The sequence below is a fragment of the Heloderma suspectum genome, chromosome 1 (assembly GCF_057233095.1).
Source record: "Heloderma suspectum isolate Gila_16-S chromosome 1, 16-S_ref, whole genome shotgun sequence".
Taxonomy (NCBI): Eukaryota; Metazoa; Chordata; class Lepidosauria; order Squamata; family Helodermatidae; genus Heloderma; species Heloderma suspectum.
In genome coordinates this window covers 396,319,852-396,340,276 of record NC_139458.1, presented here as the reverse complement: position 1 = coordinate 396,340,276, position 20,425 = coordinate 396,319,852, and the positions used below count along the sequence as shown (strand labels likewise).

Sequence of the window (20,425 nt, the reverse complement as noted above, 5' to 3'; positions counted from 1 at the left end):
CAGGGGCACGAAGAGTCGGACATGGCTTAACGACTGAACAACAATAATCCAAGGAGTATATTCATCAAGCAGCTGTGACTGACTGTACCCCTTTCTTGAGTGCAGACATGGTGGCAACCCTGGGTTTACATCTATGAAATGGTCCTGAAGCGACCGGAAGCAGAGGCACTTCCCACTTCAGAAGTGCCTGTCAGAAAAGGGCCAGTTCCACCCACTGTCTGCAGGCACATGGTTGTGAGAGTGGCTGTTTTGCATTTCCTAGTAATAGCTAGTCCTTCCCAGATTCATATCACTGATCCTTTGTATGGCATCACTATCATTGTTTCAATTATATTTTTATTTAGCTGGACTTCCAGCCAATTACAAGGGCTAAGAGCTGATACTCTTCACTTTCCCATTCTTTTAGATACATTACCTCATCACCACTCTGTTATGGAATGTTCAATATGTAATTAAAAAATATAAAAATACTAACCAAAATACCATTAAAACATGGAGGGAGCAGTCCTATGGCCCCCAGGCAGTGTCTGCAGGACCATGGGATTGTTCGGAGTCCCCCCTCCAAGGTTGGAAACAACGCTCCGACCTCAGAACAGGGAGTCGGAGATCTGTCCCTTGCAGCCAGCACAGAAAGAACTGCACTGGTTGGCCTCTGAAGTCAGACACTGCCTCAGACAGGGGGAAAAAGGTCCTTTTTGGTGGGAGGAGACTGGAGAGGCCAGGATACAAGCTATCCTGAGCCTCTTCCAGCTCCTCCTTCCCACCCGAAACTCCTTCGCTAGAGGGGCAAACAAGCCAGTCTAGTGAAAAATGCAGGGCAGGAGGACAGGGAGGTGAAGATCGCCTCCACCAGTCCTCCTGTCCTGCATAGGATGACTGTAAGCCTCTGAGTTCAAGGACTTACGATCATCAAGGGCACAGGCAATAAGATTGTGCCCTAAAACAATATACTACAATTTAAATGACCCCCAAGCCTGCTCAACTGCACCTTATGTGTACCTTATGTACACATATTCAAGATCACAATGCAAGCAACCCTGATCCAAACTGTTCCCTCCGACTGCTTTTAATGAAAGAAAAAGATGACAACAGATCAGTGACTGGGCTTCCTACATAATGTATAGTTTGGCCCAGGGTCCAATCCGTGACCTAGAAAAGACTTGAGTACTAATACTCCTGAAGAAACAGCAGAGAATCCTATGGCACTGGGAAAGCTACTATATTGTGGTACAAGCTTTTGTAGACTAGAGGCCACTTTGGTAGATGGCTTGAAGTGTTATTCTCAGCTGGTAGAACAAAATATTTGCCTGTAATAAAATGAACGAGCGCTCTTGGTAGATAACTTGGTAAGCTGCCACCATCTAGATACCAGTGGTAGTCTATCCCTTCCCAAACTGCCACCAGAAGGGCATCTGAGGAAACGTCTTGCGCTGAGGGGATGGGGGAAGAGGGAAGAGACAGATTCGGCTTGAACTCAAAATAAGAGAAACTGCAGAAGAGAAGAAAGAAAAGGGGAACAGGCTGACACAGACCAGCTCAGATGAGCAATAGATGCCGTGCAAGCCCAAATTCAACTGATTTATCCCATCCATTTGGACAACAGAATCAAGCATCACCATCATGCTTTTTTAGGCCTGAGGGCAAGGACTGTCTAATGATTGATTCTTATAAGCTGCTCTGAGTGCCTTTTGACTGAGGAGCAGAATAAAAATGCTTGCATGAATGAATAAACAAATAAAAGAAAAACAGAGGGTGATGGAACACAGGATAGTATAGGAGAATCTTCGTTGCCCACACACTCACTTTATCAGTTTATGATGATTCAGCCCCAACTACAGTCTGAAATGGAACAGTGTAGAACTAGCTTTGCCTCTTTATGTTCTATTGTGAGAAGCAGGCCTTTTACTTGAGAATTATAACTAACAAAAATGATATAATTACTAAGCATTTTCTAGCTTGCCATAAGTGTAGCTATCGTCACAAATCTCAGTTTTTACATTTTATTTAGGAAAAATATTTTAGTTAAGCTGTGAACACCTAAATGGCGAAGTATTAATATCATTCATACATACACACACGCATGCATGCTTTTAAATATCTATATGAAGCCACTGAGGGAGGTGATCCAGGGATTTGAAGTGAATTGTCATCAGTATGCTGATGACGCACAACTCTATTTCTCTTTGTCATCCGACTCAGGGGAGGCTGCACAAGCGCCTTTGCACTCTCCCATAAGGAGCAGATTTGCAACTTGTGGCTGTGGTGGGGAGTCTTTGATCCAGCTTTGTCACTGGAGGCCCAGGCACCCTTGGTAGTGTAGAATACCTTTTACCAGCTTTTGCTAGTTCACCAGCTGTGGCCATCTCTGGACAGGAATGGGTGATGGCTCAGTGACAGAGCACATGCTTTGCAGGCAGAAGGTCCCAGGTTCAATCCCTGGCTTCTCCAGGTAGGGCTGAAAAAATCCTGTCTGAAACCCAGCTGCCAGTCAATATCCCCAATACTGGGTTAGACAGACCAAGGTCTGACTCAGTATTAGGCAGCTTCCTATGTTTCTAAGGACAGTCCAACCATGGTGATCTACACTTTGGTAACCTGGTTGGATTACCATAATGCACAGAGTTGTCCTTGAAGAAGACTTGGAAGCTTCAATTAAGTGCACAATTCAGCCACCTGAAGTCTAACTAGTGAGCCAGGTTTGTTCATATCATATCAGTTTTAAAAGTACTGCACTGGTTGCCTATTGCTTCTGGGCCCAATTCGAAGGGCCAATATTTACCTTTAAAGCCCTAAACAGCTTGTGATCTGATACCTGAAGGAGCACCTCTCCCCACACCAGCCTGCCTGTACCTTAAGATCTTCTACAGAGGCTCCCTCTTAGATGAGTGTCTCCCTTATCTACAAAACAGAGGGCCTTTTCTGTGGTCGCAACACAACTTCGGAACACCCTCTCAGAAGAAGTCTTTTGGGCACCAGGTTAAGCCTTTTTTTATTTGCCAAGGCATTTTAAATGGTAATGTTGCCTCAGCACACTCTGTAGTTTTACAAATAGTTTTATCTGTCTGTTGCTTGTTCTAATCATTATTATTGTTTTATTGTATTATAATGTATTTAGATTAGCATGATAAATTCTGTTCCTGCCTTTGTACACCACCCTGGAATCCATTTGGATGAAGGCAGCTTAGAAATATTTTTAATAAATAAAAACATTCTGATGTTGAGATTAATAAAAACGTAACATTTTCTGAAATGAGTTCTTTTAAAAATGCATAAGGATTCTATTCTGAACAGAAATTAAATATATACAGAATGCCTTCCGGAGCGCAGACAAATGAAGAGGAATTTTACTTGGTTTGGCTTGGTTTTATTACAAGAGAATTGTTTTGAAACAAAGGGAGATCCACATAATTTCAATACTATTGTACAAAAGAAGCAATCTACATTCATATAGGAAAGTGTTCCATAGCTATATATCGTGCAAAGGATCTTACTGTGGTAACCATAACCACAGTCTGGCAAAGTTAGGGCAAATAGTGGCCTGTTTCAGATGTGGTCTGATGAAGTGAGAACAAGTGACTGAGTGCTCCTTCCCCTTCCCTCTACCTTTTAAATGCCCAGCTTGAGAGGAGACCTGTTATATTAAACCACACCTTCCCATGACTTGTGAACCTGGACACTATGGCTTAAGCTAAGAGCTTCCTAAAAAAACAGAATGGCAAACCAGGATCAATCCAGTTTCTCAGTTCAAAACATCAGTTTCCAGATTCAGGCTGGAAAGTGTGGTTTAACAAACTAGGAAGTCTGAATGTATGAAAGAAAGAAAGGCAGAAAGAAAAGAGGGGAAGGAGAGAGGACTAGAGAACTCATCACTTGTTCAGGTTTAAGTCCTAACCAGGCCATGAGAATTGACTCTAAACCAGCCTTCCCCAACTTGGTGCCCTCGAGATATTTTGGACTACAGTTCCAAGCATCTCTAACCATTTCTCATGTTGGCTGGGGCAGATGAGTTGAAGTCCAAAACATCTGGAGGGCACCAGGTTGGGGAAGGCTGCTCTAAACCTTTGCTCAACCAACCTACCCAAACTTTCATGTACAGAAAGTTGACCAAAGTAAGAACCAGGAATTATACTGTTATTCTCAACTACATTTAACCAACTCAAGACACAACGTCCTGGTTCACACATAACAAGCCATCGGCTTTAAAAACGTTGGGTTGTCATGCACGAATAGAAGAGAGCAGGTGTGCTGCCTACAGCTCATCCATTTCTCCAGCTTTTACTCAGCAACCCACATATTGGCTCTTGCTGAGCATCACGTCTGAACTCAGACTGCTGGGTTATCTAGGGGCTAAACAACCCGGCGGCTAACCAATGGTTTGTTGTTGGGACAACTTCCGGGTTGTTTAGCTCCTAAACAACCCAGCACTCTGGGTTCCAAGGTCACACACAGCAGGGCCCAATCGTGGGTTGTTGAGTAAAAGCAGAAGAAGCAGATGCTTCTTTTTAAACCAATGGATTGCCGTTACATGTGAACAGCACCACTATGTGTTTTCAGTGTAGAAAAGCTGAAAGGGATCTGTAAATTCCTTCACATATGAATCATCCAAAGAAAGCATCACATGAAGAGCAGGACTCGTCACATGATAGGCAGGCTACTGGTCCAGCCCCCAGATGTCTACTTATAAATGGTGGAGCCTGCAGCACAACTGTACTTCCTGGTCACTATGTTATGCCCCTTTCACATGATCCCCATCTGAAGGGGACCTATGACAAAGGTTACTCATTTTGTACTGTTAAAGATAACAGAGGTTTAAATTCAGCTTTTGTGCCCTTCCTCAGGTTAACAGGGAAATTAGACTGGACAAAGTTTTAATTATTCAATAGGAATAAGCATGGAATAAAAATACTACACATATACATGGGGCAAGACTTTTTCTTTTTTTTTTAGATCTTTGCTATTTAAAGGAGTTAACTATTCCACCTGAAAAACACATCCTCACCTGAACCAGTGAACTACTGTACATCAATCTAAAAAAACAAGGACAAATCACTAACAGTGCAATCCTATGCATGTCTCATCAGAAGTAAGCCTGACTGCATTCAGTGGGACTTATTCCCTGGAAAATGTGTATAGGATTGCAGCCTCAGCTCTGTGGCAGAATGACACCGTCACCCAATTCCATAAACCATTACCAATTCCAGCTAAGAATAATATACTATCTTCAAACTCCTTCCCAACCAAGTGGAATGCACCGTCTTTTGTATTTTAAGGCACAAGGGCTTGCTTGACGGTCTCAGGAACTCGACTGGCATAATAGTCATGGTTCTTCAAGGCAGCAAGGACACCTCCTGAATTCATATGCTTGACCTCCTTGTTATAATGAAAGAAATTCCCATGGATATCAGTGAGCTTGCCTGGGGAAAAAATGGTGGGAGGGAGGGAGAAAAAAGAAAAACAAGGTATTCACCTTTATACACAGCAGCTGTATTTCTATGAAAGGAAAAATATGTCAAATAATGGTTCAAGGAACTGACCTATCCCTTTCCAAATCTTGATTACCTAAATTTGAATTTGCTTACAATATAACCCATTTTAGCACAATGGGAAAGCACACACATTAGTTCTATGTCAGGACAGACTAATATCAAGGAAACTCAATGGGCCATAATAAAAAAAGTTAGCACGTAGGTCTGGCTCTTTATTTTGTCCAACAAAGCAATATTGGATGAGCTGGAGAATTAAGAGTCACCTGGGTATGCAACTGATTTGACCAAACATTTCAACCAACTCTCGGAAGCACTGAAATGTTTGTAATAGCACGTAGACCAGGTTTTGCCTCTTTACTTGCTTATTTATTTTACCTGAAAATTTAGAATCTGCATGCACTTTCTTGACATGAACACCAACCATGAAATTATATTTTAAAATATAGCATAGATAACATACACATGTTCTATAAAAAAAACATGATAAAACCATTACAATTTAAAACGGGATGTAAGTTTTAAGCAATCATCCTATTAAAAAAGAAAACTAACATAGAACAGCCTACAGCTGGAAAATAACAAGTAAATGCAAACAGCGGATATACTTGAATGCGTAGTGGGTTGCATGAAAAAATACTACATAAAGGAAAATATTAATTTCTTAGTTAACATCATGGACGACCTATTCCCTTAAGCAGAGCAGCATTTGCAAATGTTATTATTTCAGTTCTTCTGATGGAGCAGTTCACTCACCTCCTACTGCATGCAAAATAGCCTCTGGCGCACAGGTATCCCACTTCTTGCACCCAGGGCTGGCAAATACATAAGCAGAAGCCTTGCCTTCTATAAGTTGAATGATCTGATACAAAAAAAGAAGTCACAGTCGCATCATAGGCTACATGCAATGTCTTCAGAAACAATCACAACAAACCTTTACAATGACGGGGGCTATATAGTGATCAGTTATAGGTCACTAATACATACCTTTTTTTTTTTTACTGCTCCAGTGTGTGTGTAGCAACAAACTTGTACACAACTTTCATCTGCCATTTTTACATGGTGACCATTTTACAGGAGATATGAGATTCAGGAAGAGTGGGTAAAAGCAGGGAATTCCTGATGGGTTAGCCAAGTTGAATTTGCTTGCCTAAGAAAGCCACAGCTGCATCACTTGGGTGTGGGGATGGGACCCTATAACTGAGTCATAACGGGGTTGTTATTTTTATGGACCCTTCTTCCACATCTCCCATTCTCGAAGGCCCCTAACAAGCATCCTTAGGGGCAGTATGAGTCCATTTCCAAGGTCACTCTCTAAAGCAGCCTTCCCCAACCTGGTGCCCTCCAGATGTTCTGAACCACAACTCCCATCAGATCCAGCCAGCACAGCCAATGGTCAGGAAGCTTGGGAGGTTTTTTAAAAAAATTATTTAAATGTTACATTTCTATCCCACCCAATAGCTCATGCTCTTTGGGTAGTTCACTGCAATTAAAACCATAAAATACAACACGATAAAATACAATATAAAAGTTTAAAACTACAGTATAAAATAAAATAACCAAATAGAACCTAGTGGCAGTCCCAAGATTTAAAAGTGCCAGATTTAATACAGAAACTGAAAAACTAAAATGCTTGGGCAAATAAAAAGGACTTCACCTGACACCGAAAAGAGTACAATGTAGGCACCAGGCGAGCCTCTCCGGGAAGCTTATTCCACAACTGGGGTGCCACAACAGGAAAAGCCCACTTCTTATTTGCCACCCATCTCACATCCTTTGGCAGAGGGTCCCGGAGAAGGACCACTAAAGATGGTCTTAGGGTCTGGGCAGTTGTACATGGGAGGAGACGATTCTTCCAGTGACCTGGCCCCAAGCTGTTCAGGGTTTGAATGTTAATACCAGCACTTCGAATCAGGCACAGAAGTGGACTGGCAGCCAGTCCTGGCATAATATGATCACGTTGGCCAGTCCCCTTTAATAATCTCACTGCTCTATTTTGGACCCCCTGAAGTTTCCGGACCATTTTCAAAGGCAGCCCCACGTATAATACATTACAGTAATCCAGATGAGTTGTAGTCCAAACCATCTGGAGGGTATCAGGTTGGAGAAGGCTGCTCTAAACGACCTCTTCTCCACCAAGGATTGCCATGTCCCAAAGTTTCATCAGAAGTTAAAAGAGCTCACAAAGCTTTCTAGCCTTCATGTAATGGGAAGAGAGGCAACACATGGTTTAGTCCCTATATTCATTTCCTGGAAATGATGCCTTCATCATAAAGATCAAAATATTTCCAAAATTAAAATTAGATGATCTCCATACCTTATTTCCCGCACCTCCAACTCTCACCACACTATCAGGGTTCATGGCACTAATGCAGTCATTTACCAGCTTGCTGCTGTGTGACCGTGTGGTGGTGATGATATGTTTCCCAGCTGGCATCTCTTTCAGCTGAAATCCAAAGGCACCCAAACCGAGGACTCCCCAGATTGTCCTGCCTAGGACCGCATCTGAACCTGCCTGCAGAAAAGGTATAAACATTCCAAACATGGCAGCTATGCCTTTGGCTTTAAAAAGAAAGAAAGAAAGAAAGAAAGAAAAGAAAAGAAAAGAAAAGAAAAGAAAAGACAGCCAGCCAGCCTGATGACAGTTTAAGTTATACTGCTGAAAGAAAACAGCTTTGCTGTAATTTTCCTTTCTTTCTTTTGCTGAAGTGAGAGTTCCATTAAGAGATGGGACTGTACAGGGCCAGCCCTACCATGAGGCAGAGTGAAGCTGTCGCCTCAGGTGGCAGGTGTGAGGAGGCAGCAGCCAAGTGTTGGAGGAGAGACCTATGTGCCGTGCAGCCTGCCATGTACCCCTAAGCTAGCCTGCTGCCTTCAGATGCAGTGAAGGATGCTGTCCTATCATCAGTGTTGAAGACAGTTTCATCTGCCCATCCTGTTGGCTTTTGTACATGGAATGGAAAGGGTTGCCATATTGTAGTTTGCCTCAGGCAGCAAAATGTCTTGGACCACCCCTGGATTGTCTTTTATAAATTAGGAAGGAAATGAATTCAGGATTCTGTGTTCTGATTCCCCAGTTGCTCCTGGATGAGTTTAACTTTCCCCATATAGCAAAATATGGGTATAGGGTCTCAGAACATTACCTTTTGTATAAATTCCCTAAGGAGAAGCATAATCCCACCAATGGCTCTAAATAGTGCAATTTTATACATGTATACTCAGAAGTAAGCCCCCCTTAGTTCAATAGGGCTTAATCTCAGGTAAGTGGGTATAGGATTGCAATAGGGCTTAATCTCAGGTAAGTGGGTATAGGATTGCAGCCCAAATCAATCTTTTTTCTTTGCTACATAAAATCCTTATTGGCTTTCCTAAATGTTTCAAACTTTCCTCTTGCTCCTTGGCCTTATTGTTCCATCACTCACACTTCATATGCATATTTACCAGGTGCATATTCCATCAAGGACAGAACCAACATTGTTGGTTCTCGTAATGTAAATAAAACATGCCCCCAACTTTTAGAACCTAAGGCCAATATAGGCATTATCTTAAATCTGTATCTAGCAGTTATGTATTTTTATTTTTATTCTAGAATAGGTGCAGGGGGGCTGATCTGGATCTTAAAAGCCCCTCCAAGGCAGACACACACCACACTAGGGGCATGTGCTAATCTAGTGTCCTGTGCTAATCTAGAGTAAAAACGGGGGTGGAGGGGGGGCATAGCTGCCAGATCCCAATTTAAAAGACATGTCTGTTTTGGCCACTAGACTAGTAAAGGGCGGCAGGTACATTCCTGTAATTAACATGAGGTTGTCCTTGCAAGACATCCAGAAAAATGTCCTGCCTTCAAGTCCTGTCCCAGCAGAACATTACTGCAGTGCATTATGTTAAAACAAGGTTAGAATTTTTGCATTATATATATTATACAAAGCTCCCCTTTTCCAGCTCCCTGGGAATTCTGAAGGATTGTGTCTGGTGCCCAAAGCTAAGTATGCCCATATCTGCTACGACTCTGCTGAAGGTTACAGGATAAGCATTGGTTGTGGGCATTTGACGAGGGGTTTTTAGAATGAAATAAGTTGGCCCTTTCCCTCTAAACAAGTTGCCTAGTCCCACAGATTCAGCTAGCTAGAAGAGGGATATGTATATGGGTCAAAGAAAATAAGTGCCCAAACTAGCAATGAATTATTGCATACTTTTCAGCGAATCAAGGAAGGCATTTCCTACCTCATAGTTATAGTAGGGTTGGTTAATGACTCCTGCTATGGCTTTTCCTTCATAAGCAATTCCAATAAGAACTGTTACGTGGTCAAGAAGTCCTGAAAGAGGTAATAGACAGTTGTAGGTGGAAAGGGAGGGATACAGAAGATAAAGCACAACCCATACATGCAGAGTTCTAGAATTCTGCTCTTGTCCCTTGTGTTATCGATCATCTCAGTGTAAGTGTCTACTTGAGACCGTTTAGAGCCAAATATACATCATGCTAATTGCGTAGCGTGTAGGTAAGGGGTAGCTTTTGATTTGCTTTAGTATAAGCAAACCTGGCCCCAATTCAGACTGGGACCACTGCGCTCCAGGAAAGGAGGATTAAACTTCCCCTCTGTTTCTCCCGACACCCTGAATGGGTTCTGCTTTATACAAATGATTTCCAGCACAGAAAATGCATCCAAGTGACTCCCTCCATTGTATTACCAAGCCCAATCTGCTACAACATTTGCAGGTGACCGTGACCTCTTCATGGTCAGTTGTCAAGGTTTTTCACTGATGTGTGACATTCATCCATAACTACTCCAGATGGCTTTAGCATTGTGTTCAGTAAAACAGAGAGAAGACTCAACGCAATGATATACGGATATTTTTAAAAGAGAGCAAACCTTCAGTGTATTCTTTGGTTCCATCCAGAGGGTCGACCCATATCACAAGCTTTGAAAGGAAACAAAAATCAAACAGAGAGTTTCAAAAGGAGATGCTGGTTGGCTGGATATGAAAACACTGCTAGCATTAAAGAAGAAAAGGCTGTGGAGGCTGCCCTGCTGCCATGGGGTCATGGCCAGCCTGTACAACTCAACGGGAACTGGCAAACAGGAGAAAGGTCCTTGAGTTGTCAAGAGCTTGCAAGTCAAACTCTAGGTTCCAAATTAAAGGCACAATCCTAGAAAAAAGCCTTACAGCTCCCAGCATGCCATGCTGGCTGGGGCATGCTGGGAGTTATAGGACATTTTTTCTGGCTAATCATGCATAGGACTGCACCCTAGGACTGTGCCTTAAGAAATTTTTCTAAGATTAGGAAGGGAGATAGAAGGGATAAGGGGGAGAACAGATCAGGAGCATAAAAAAGGAAACCAAAAAGTTTACTGTGCAAATCAGTGCTGGGAAACCTCTGAACTGCAGGCCAAATTTGGCCAGCCCATCCGTCCTCAGGTCAGACCCCTTGCCCTCCTCAAAGCCCTGCCCCCTCAGAAGGGGTGAGGGAGTGACTGAGCTCAGTTCAGTTGCTCTGCTCTTCCCTAGCCTTCCATATGGTTCCCCATATTTATTGTTCTAAATAATGTAAGCGAAACAACTTTAAGGAGCACCAAACACTCTTCCCTTCTATCGCTGCACAGAGGGATGGGGAGGTTTAAACCTCCCCTCCCTGCACGTCGAGATCATTTTTTGCCTCCCATCTCATCAACATTCAGTGCTCCTAACAGCCCAAAGAGCTCTTTGGCAGGCTGTCAGGAGCACAAGTGTGCTGGGGAGTAGCAGGCTGAGATGACTGTCCTCACACACCATCTTGCCCAGGACAGTCACAGCAATGCAGGGGTGGAATTCAGTGATGAAGGCAGCAATGTGGACTCCCATGGCGGGTGCCACGGCAGGCCAAAAAAGAGTGCACATAGCCTAACAGCTGCCCATATGTGCTCTTGGATAGGGGCGGGCAACTTGCAGCCCTCTAGATCATGATCCCTCCCCACTGGCTGTTCTGGCAAAGGATGATGGGAGTTGTAGGCCACACATCTGGAGAGCCAAAATTTGCACACCAGTGCCCTAGGGCATGTCCAGCATGAAACTGACAGCAACCGGAAAAATTCAATAATTAATCATTTTGAGCACCTCTTCCTCTTTGATGGCAGTATATTGCTCTGGACAGGCTTTCTTCAATATCTCCTCACATTGTCCGTCCTCGAGTAACTGTTCATCTACTTCTTCAGCGGGAAGATCCTGGTAAGAAGAATTGATACGCACACCTAAAGCCATTCATGTAAATAGGCATTTGCCTGTTCACCAGAGGTAAGAATAGTCTCAAGATGACCAGAAGGAAAACATGTGCAAACTGGAGAACAGTGGGGGTGTTATTTTTTTCTTGCTTTCAGCGCCTTGGTGTGTCTTGTAACCTAAGAATGTAAGAAGAGCCATGCTAGATCAGACAAAGGTCCATCTAGTCCCGCATTCTGCTCATACAGAGGCCAACCAGCTGCCCACGGGAAACCCACAAGCAGGACATCAGTGCAACCACACCTTCCCTCCCGCATTCCCCAGCAACTGGTATACGTAGGCATACTGCCACTGAAACAGGAAGTAGCATATAGCCATCAGTACTAGTAGCTATGAATAGCTTTATCCTCTATGAATACAGTATATATGGATATATTTGCAAGGCTGTTTTAACCAATATGTAAGTCACAAGGATGGCTCCACTCCCACAACTGAAATGCAATGAAACTAAGGGTACAATCTTATCCGGCTGCCCATCACCCTCCAAACGTGGGTGCTGTCAAGCAACCTATGCAGAGCCAGGGTAGGGCAGAGGTGATCGGCGCCTCCGCGCTTCTCCCGCTCTGCATTTTGGCTAGACAGGTGCTTTTGCCTGTCTAGCTAGGGGTCTGCGGAGAGAGAGGGAAGGAAGCTGGGGATAGTTCATATCCCTGCTTCCCCAGTCCCTCCCCCCCCCGCCCACAGAACCGCCCCTTTTGCAACTTCTTTCGTGAGGGGAGGGAAAGTTCGGACTCCTGGGTCGGAGGTTGGAACGCTGTCTCCAACCTTGGATCGCCGTCTCCAACCTTGGATCCAGGAATCTGAACTATCCTATGGCCCCACCGATGCTGTGTAGGGGTCACAGGATTGCTCTCCCCAGCTATAATCCTTAGCACACATATTTAACTATTTTTATCCTGTGCTTTCTTTCACACAAGGTGGCTAAGAAACAGACCGAACGATAACAAAATGTCCTCTACATTAAAAGCTTATATAAAAAACACAAACGAGTACAAAAGAGCATAACAGAGCCAAAAAAAAAGGGGGGGGGAGAAAGAAGGATGGGAGAAAGACACATTGCTGATACGTTCACGTAAATCAGTACAGCCTTTGTCTGTTGTCTGAATACCAAAAAACAAAAGGGCCAAACAAGCCTCCCAGAGCAGAGAGTTCCATAGTTTGGGTCAGTGGTGTAGTGGATCCAGGGCTCAAAGGGTTGAACCAGTGGGACATTTTGATTAGCAGGGACGATAACATCCTCTGCCCCCCTTCCCAGACTTCCCTGATCCCTCTGAACTTAGTTATAATCCTGGCAATAGCTGGGGAAAAATGGATTTTCCAAACAGCAATATATGGTTGCAACGGATCTCTGCTGAAATACAAAGTATTTGGGGGTGCCTTGGTCTTGAACGGGCAATTAAGACCCATTTGCTTTACAAAAGACATGTAATATTTATTTATTACATTTCTATACCATTCAATAACTGAAGCTCTCTACACAAGGAGAGGGAGATGGATCAACACTGCCTGCATTTTTGAACTCTCTTTGGGGGCGGGGCTATGGAGATTGTCATGATGAGCAGCTGCACTCCAAAATTTACCACTATACCACTGGACTGGGTGCCACAAAGACAATGACTCTGGCCCACATATCGACCAGCCACACCTAGAGCAGGGCCCCCACTGAAGACATATTAAGAAATAAATTCCATGACAGCTAGTGGGACTTACTCCCAAGTCAGCATCATGCCTGACATCAAGCTGAGCTGTTCAGATAGTACATGGTGCCTGTACTAGTAATTTTACTATAAGTTAGCAATATGGTTGCAGAGTGATTGGTAGGGGCTAGGTAAATGCACTTTAAAGTAAGAGGCTGTTTCTTAGGAACACTCTACAAATACAACTGATATAGACGCATGCATACTTCTACATAATCATAGGTCATAAAGAGAAGGAACCGTGTGTGGGTGTGGAACAGGGCTGGACAACTTGTGACCCTCTTGATCTTGTTGGACAGCAACTCCCATCAGCCCTAGCCAGCAAAGTCAATTGAGAGGGATGATGAGAGTTGTAGTCCAGCAACATCTGGAAGGCTACAAATTGCCCACCCATTGACAAGGACTATAAATCTCTCTTTTGGAGGGTTTCAAAGGGTTTCAAAGACGAGCAGGCACGAAAAGGTAGCGTATCAAGCAAGCACCAAGGGCGCACTGCTGGAGTTTAGAGTCCTCACCTCTTCCCCTATGATCGTCACCTTCGGAAACTTCCGTGCCAGGGCGGAGCAAATGCTCATCTGAACCAGTCGGTCAGCTTTGGTCTGCAGATCGTTAGCGCCGCACTGTTTTCAAGGAAAACCAATCAGTCGACAGTCAGAGCAATAAAGCGGCCCCAGCAGAAATGCCCAGTTCCTTCCTGTTCCCAGTGGAAAGATACAAAAATCCACGAACACTTTTCTGAGCTTGTCATCCAGCTTTCCCTAGCCAGGCTGAGGATGCTGGGAGTTGTAGTCCAAGACATCTGGAGGGCACCAGGTTGGAGAAGGCTGCTGCCATCTATGGCAAGAGGCCAAGATAAGCTTGCTGTTTTCCAACCGTGCCTTTCTTGAAGAGCTTCATAGTTGGATGAGGTTGCATATTGGCATGTGTCATCTCACTAAGCAGGTATCCAGTAAATGTTTCAAGGTACACTGCTACAGCCTAGTGTCCCAACTGAGGAAGAAGTTACTAATTTTAGGACTTCCCTTTATCCACTAACCTGTCTGATCATGCTTTCCAGTACCAACTTTTAAATAGGGTTTTATGTAAAGGCAGATTTGTCGAAAGTGTGAGAGAAGGTAGATTAACATTAAACTTCAGGCCTTTAAACAAGATCCTGAAGCTTAGTCATGCTTAAGAACCAGTGTGGCATAGTGATTAAAGCAGCCTTCCCCAACCTGGTGCCCTCAAGCCATTTTGGACTACAACTCCCAGCATTCTGACCATTGGCCATATGGACTGGGGCTGATGGGAGTTGGTCTAAAATAACTGGAGAACTCCAGGTTGGGGAAGGCTGGGCTAGAGTGTTGGACTAGGACTCCACTCAGCCATGAAGTTCACTGGGTAGACTTGGGCCAGTCACTATCTCTTAGCTTAACCTACCTCACAGGGGTGTTGTGAGGATAAAATGGTCAGGCAGGGGGGAGAACCATGTGCACTGCCTTGAGCTCCTTGGAAGGAAGGTGGAATCAAAATGTAATAAATAAAGTAATTGGGATCAATTTAAACATACCAATGTTTTTCCACTGACATAGGTTCTGCTTTATACAAACAGCTCCCAGCACAGAAATGCAGCCACATGATTATAGGAGGGGAAGCCCTATCTTAACCCAGTGCCCTCCAGATGTGTTTTGACTACAAGGTCAATCATCCCCTAGCACCATGGGCAATGATGTGAGCTGTAGTCCAACATCTGGGCGCCACCAGAAGGCTGGTGTACACAAAACAATTAAAGGACCAACAACATCACAATGCAAGTCATGGATTGGAAAAGGTGACTGTTTGGGCTCTATGCGCTCTTGCTTGCCTAGACGATCATCTAGACCAAAGGCAGGCAGACTTCAAACTTTGGGTGCAATCCTATGCATGTTTAGACAGGGAAAAGTCCTACAACGCCCAGCATGCCCCAGCCAGCCATGCTGGCTGGGGAATGCTGGACATTGTAGGACTTTTCTGTCTAAAGATGCATAGGATTGCGCCCTTACAGGATCTACTTTTTTTAAAAAAAACTAGAATCTATTTTTGTTAGCTGAATTGCAAGGTCCACCAATTGGAAACAGGTGAAAATGATGGCTTATGGTCTGGAGCCAATAACCTACCGCACCTCATGAGACTAACTTACATATACAAGTACAAATCTACATCTGAGCCACTTCAGAAAAATTACTGCATGTATTTTACAGGAGAAGATTGCTGCAGCCGAGAGTTAAGCAAATAGTACCAGACCAGCCATGACAGCTCACCCAACCCTAAGGCTGGCCCTGCATGTGGGACATTATTTCAGGGAAGACTTAACTGTTCAGGCAACCGGTATGTGCTTTTCCATCAAGAGGTCCAGCCCAAAATAATCAAAGATGAAATCCTAAACTCACGTACTAGTGAGTAACCCCCACTAAACACAGCGAGACTTGCTTCCCAGTAAACAGGACTACATTGCACATTGTACTGGTGCTAATAAAGCACAGCTGCAACCCTATCTGCAACTGCCATAAAAAAGTGTGGGCAGCAGCGGAAGTAGCAATTTGCCACCAAAGTGGCATGCTACAGTGACATAGGGCATGTCTACACCAGCCTAAAAACCTGCATTTGAAAGGGGGCTTTCTGCTTCCATTTTAAATGCAGGATCACAACTGACTCCCTTTATACCCTGCTTCCTTTCCCCCTCCTTCTCCCCTATCTGAATCTTCCATTATCTTTCATTGATCTTGCTCCTCTTCTTGCTGCTTTAGCTCTTTTCATGGAGGAAACTGAAGCAGAACACAACGGGGTAATTTGATAGCTCACTTTCTGAGATCTATTTAAAAATGAAACAAAGAGCCTTTAGTGCAGGCAACACCCTGGAGGGTCACAGCATCATGTAAAGACCCTGCAAACCTCCGTGAAGGAGCAGCTCCATGTGAATGAGCCCTTAGAATGGATAAATTTACCTTGAAAACATGCTAAATTTGTCCAAGTTAAGCCTCCATAGTGGTTTGCCGCTGAATGCTGGCAGCAAACCGTGACTCCCCCACCCCTTTTCTTGAGAAATGTGTGGTATGGGGCAATGGGGGCCACAGACTGCTATACACACCCCTGCTATACACACTTACCTGGGAGCAATTCCCATTGAACTAAATGGAACTTACTTCTAAGCAGACATGCCTAGGATTGTGCTGACAAGTTACCTTCTCTACTATACCCAGATCTCCTCCAGTCATCACTTTCCTGACAATCGTTCCCGCTTTATTCGCAATAGAATATGCAGAGGCCACGAGACGCATCAGTACACTTGGACTGGAAGCCATGTTTGCTGGAGAGAAGGGGGAAAAAACCCAAGGAGAATCTTGTGAGTGGCATGATTCTTCTCCTGAAACAAAGGGACGTCACCAGAGTGGCACAATAACATTGAGTGGCAAAAATGAAGATTGGGGGATCCATTAGGTCAGGAGCAGTAACTTTTCAGCAGTAAAGGACACGTCAGAAATGTACAAGTACTGCAGAAGACAAACTACAGGTTTTGTGCAGTTTTCCCCCCCATTCTAAAAGGCTGAAATGCCTCTCCTAAGGCGTACTTATTGGCCCTAAGTGCTCTAAACTACAACATGCTGGTATTTTGCATCCCGCCCCTTTTGCCCCTCCCACCACTGGAATATAGGCAGGAGAGTTTCTCTAAAATGGAATTTGACTCTTGTGATGAAAGAGGTTGAACAGCCCTGCCTTAAAGATTAACAAATTTATCAGGGCATAAGATTTCATGGACTAGAGCCCACTTCATCAGACACGTTTTGTTTCTCTTGGCAGCTGAGGCTCATCAGAGGAGCATACTTCTAAGTAAGCATGCATGGGATTGAACTACACAACCCTTTCGGACGACATATGTGCAGATGTAGATTTATCTCTCATAGTTTTCCTTTACCTCAGGACATAAATAAAGTGAATGCAGATAAGAATTTCATCTGTTCCTGTGAGATTGCCTGGAGGCCAGCAGTAGCCAAGCTACACTCAAGATGTACATCAGGGGTGAGCAACTTGTAGCCCTCCAGATGTTTTGGCCTATAAGTCCCAGCAGCCCTAGCCAGCATAGCCAACAGTGGGGGTTGATGTACATGGTAGCCTGTGGCCCTTTTCTATGGCTCCAGCCTTGAGAAACCCAATTTTTATTAGACAACTCTTAAAGTTGTATACATGTGAGAAGGTTAATAAATGATGAAAACTCATGTAAGGTTAAAATAAAGCCTTCATAGTACTGTGAAGTGATGCCAGTGCTGTGAAAAGTTGAAGGGTAGATCTCAACGCCACAGAACATTTCAACTTGATCAGAGGAGAAAATGCCAAGAGCTAGGAACCTTTAAACTAGCTTTATTATGTTTTTACAGGAATGTCCCCATGGGTTCCTTTTGTTTACTTTTTCCTTATTCTCAGTGGTATTCATTACCTTTAATCCAGTTATGCAACTACCTGCTTTTCTTCTTATAAAGAGGAACTTCCTCCCCAATTCATATGAGAACTGAACTCCTTTAAAACTATTATAGGTTTGCCAAGTCTGTTCAAAACAGAAATGGTTTGCCTCTTTTCCTCTATTAAAAAAAAATCCCAAAATGAGCATGCTGCCTTAGCTTGTGTGTGTGCAAAAACCAAACTATTTCCAGAAATACAGATTATATTTAAAAGTCACAGGTGACAATTCCATTAAGAGCTTGTGTGCCTAGCGGGCATTTCACACATCCCACCCCACTCCTGTCACAGCTATATATGTATAACACTCAGAGTACTGGCTGGGGCATGCTGGGAGTTGTACGCCTTTTTTCCGTCTACACTTGCACAGAATTGCACCTGAAATATGACAGAAGCGCTGTTCTGAGCACATTGGGTTACATCCAATGTTAGTCTACTTTAAAATCCATTCATTTCCATGGGTCTACTCTAAGCAGGGTCTATTCAATGAGTCTACTCTACAACCCACATGAGGGCCTAACCATATATAGCCATGTGTTGAGATGCAGTAAATGGAAGATAAGGTTTTGTTTATGACTAATAATACTGATAAATAATTGTTGTTGTTGTTGTTCAGTTGTTCAGTGGAATCAGTTGCCACCTGGCAATTTCGTAGGATTCCTTGGCCAGCCATAAATAAACAGTGGAACAGTCGAAATTCTACTCATTTACTATTGAGCAGCCAACCTGACTGTGTCTGCAGAACAGTAAAGCATGTCAATGACATATTTATTTAATTAATTTATTAATCGTCCATCTGGAGCCACTCTGGGCGATGTACAAGTCTATAATAGAACAGTTTAAAATAATAAAATTCTACAGTAAAAACATCATTTTCTAAAAATACCCTAACCCACCCCAATTTAAAATCAGTTCACTTATACAGAAAGCAATCCTATGCACCCTCACCTGGGAGTAAGTCCCACTGAACTCAATGGGTCCTACTTCTAGATATCAATAGGACTGCACCGTTAGTCACCCCTTACACACAGTTTACAGCATAATCCTATGCATATCTACTCAGGAGCAAGCCTCAATCAGTTCAGTGGGGATTACTCCCAGGTAAGTGTGTACACTGTACAGGATTGCAGCCTTAGCTACCCTTATGGATACACAAGCAGGGTGGGCAGAAGCTGGAGAAAGATCCGTTTTTCCTCACAATTCAGATTGCCGGTGTGGTTTGGAGAGTTTAAACTATAGTACTAACTGTGACAGACGCAAGGCGCGGCAGCTATTCCACATCAGCACAAATTAATATAATGTGATCTTGATTAGAAAGCTCTATCCAGGGGACGCAGAGAAATATGCAGAATTTCTCCCCCTCCTAAAGTCAGATGTCCCTTTCCCAACTGCAGACATTTCCACCGGGGGGGGGATACTGCCCCCTGCCCCATCTCCCCCCCCCCCGCACGATCTCTACGGCTACCAAACGCAGACACAGATGTGCCTACGAAGCAGCATGAGGGGCCGAGGGAAATATGAAAACAGCATACCCCCGCTTACGACGCCAGCTCTCCCCAAAGGTTTGCAACCGCAGATCCGCCGCTAACTGCCGCTTGCTAAATCCTCCCCTGACTTCCCCTACCTACCTTCATTCCTCCGCGGCCTCGCCTACCCCCCAGCACCCACTGGGTCCTAAAGCCCGCGTGTCAAGGCTCACTCGCACGTTATGGAGCGATCGCTACATTTCCGGGGCTGGTCGGGTGGGCTAGGCAAAGACTTAGCCGCGCCTGCGTAGCTTCCCCATGTTCTTACCGCGGGAACCGCTCTTTACGCCAGCAAGGTTGCGTCCAGCGTTAAGCAGAAACGCACGCGCCTGTAGCAGAGGCTGTTTTGAGGCAGACTTCTCGGGTCCAAAACAGACATGACTTTAAGGGCGCGATTCTATCCGTCTTTGTTGTTGTTCAGTCGTTTCCGACTCTTCGTGACCCCGTGGACCATAGCACGCCAGGCTTTCCTGTCCTCCGCTCTCTCCCGGAGCGTGCTCAAGTCCATGTTCATTGCATCGGTGATGCTATCTAGTCATCTCATCCTCTGCCGCCCCCTTCTCCTTTTGCCCTCAGTCTTTCCCAGCATCAGGGTCTTTTCCAGGGAGTTTTCTCTTCGCATTAGGTGGCCAAAATATTGGAGCTTCAGCTTCATTATCTGTCCTTCCAATGAGCACTCAGCATTGATTTCCTTTAGGATTGACTGATTGGACCTCCTTGCAGTCCAGGGGACTCGTAAGAGTCTTCTCCAGCACCACAGTTCGAAAGCATCAGTTCTTCCGTGCTTATAGTCCAGCTCTCACAGCCATACGTTGCTACTGGGAAAACCATAGCTTTGATTATACGAACTTTTGTCAGCTGTCTAGGTTTGCCATAGCTTTCCTCCCAAGGAGCAAGCGTCTTTTAATTTCATGGCTACAGTCACCGTCTGCGGTGATCTTGGAGCCCAAGAAAATAAAATCTGTCACTACTTCCATTTCTTCCCCTTCTATAT

At 44.2% G+C, this 20,425-nt stretch overlaps 1 protein-coding gene across 3 annotated transcripts; it reads right to left on the bottom strand.

Moving 5' to 3' along the window:
• Positions 1 to 4,918: 4,918 nt before the first annotated feature.
• BPNT1 (3'(2'), 5'-bisphosphate nucleotidase 1) lies at positions 4,919 to 19,868 on the bottom strand. Of its 3 annotated transcripts, none has more exons than XM_084828766.1 (9): positions 19,700 to 19,868; positions 16,636 to 16,760; positions 13,951 to 14,055; positions 11,577 to 11,684; positions 10,355 to 10,403; positions 9,708 to 9,799; positions 7,801 to 7,998; positions 6,240 to 6,345; positions 4,919 to 5,414 (listed from the first exon to the last, which is right to left on the bottom strand). In XM_084828766.1, exons 2-9 carry the CDS (start codon positions 16,753 to 16,755, stop codon positions 5,266 to 5,268), a joined length of 927 nt encoding a protein of 308 aa, XP_084684892.1. In that variant the 5' UTR covers positions 16,756 to 16,760; positions 19,700 to 19,868; the 3' UTR covers positions 4,919 to 5,265. The 3 variants fall into 3 exon arrangements, with proteins under 3 accessions (XP_084684892.1, XP_084684893.1, XP_084684891.1); XM_084828767.1 differs by having other exon boundaries at positions 19,534 to 19,700; XM_084828765.1 differs by lacking the exon at positions 19,700 to 19,868 and adding an exon at positions 19,438 to 19,557.
• Positions 19,869 to 20,425: the final 557 nt, after the last annotated feature.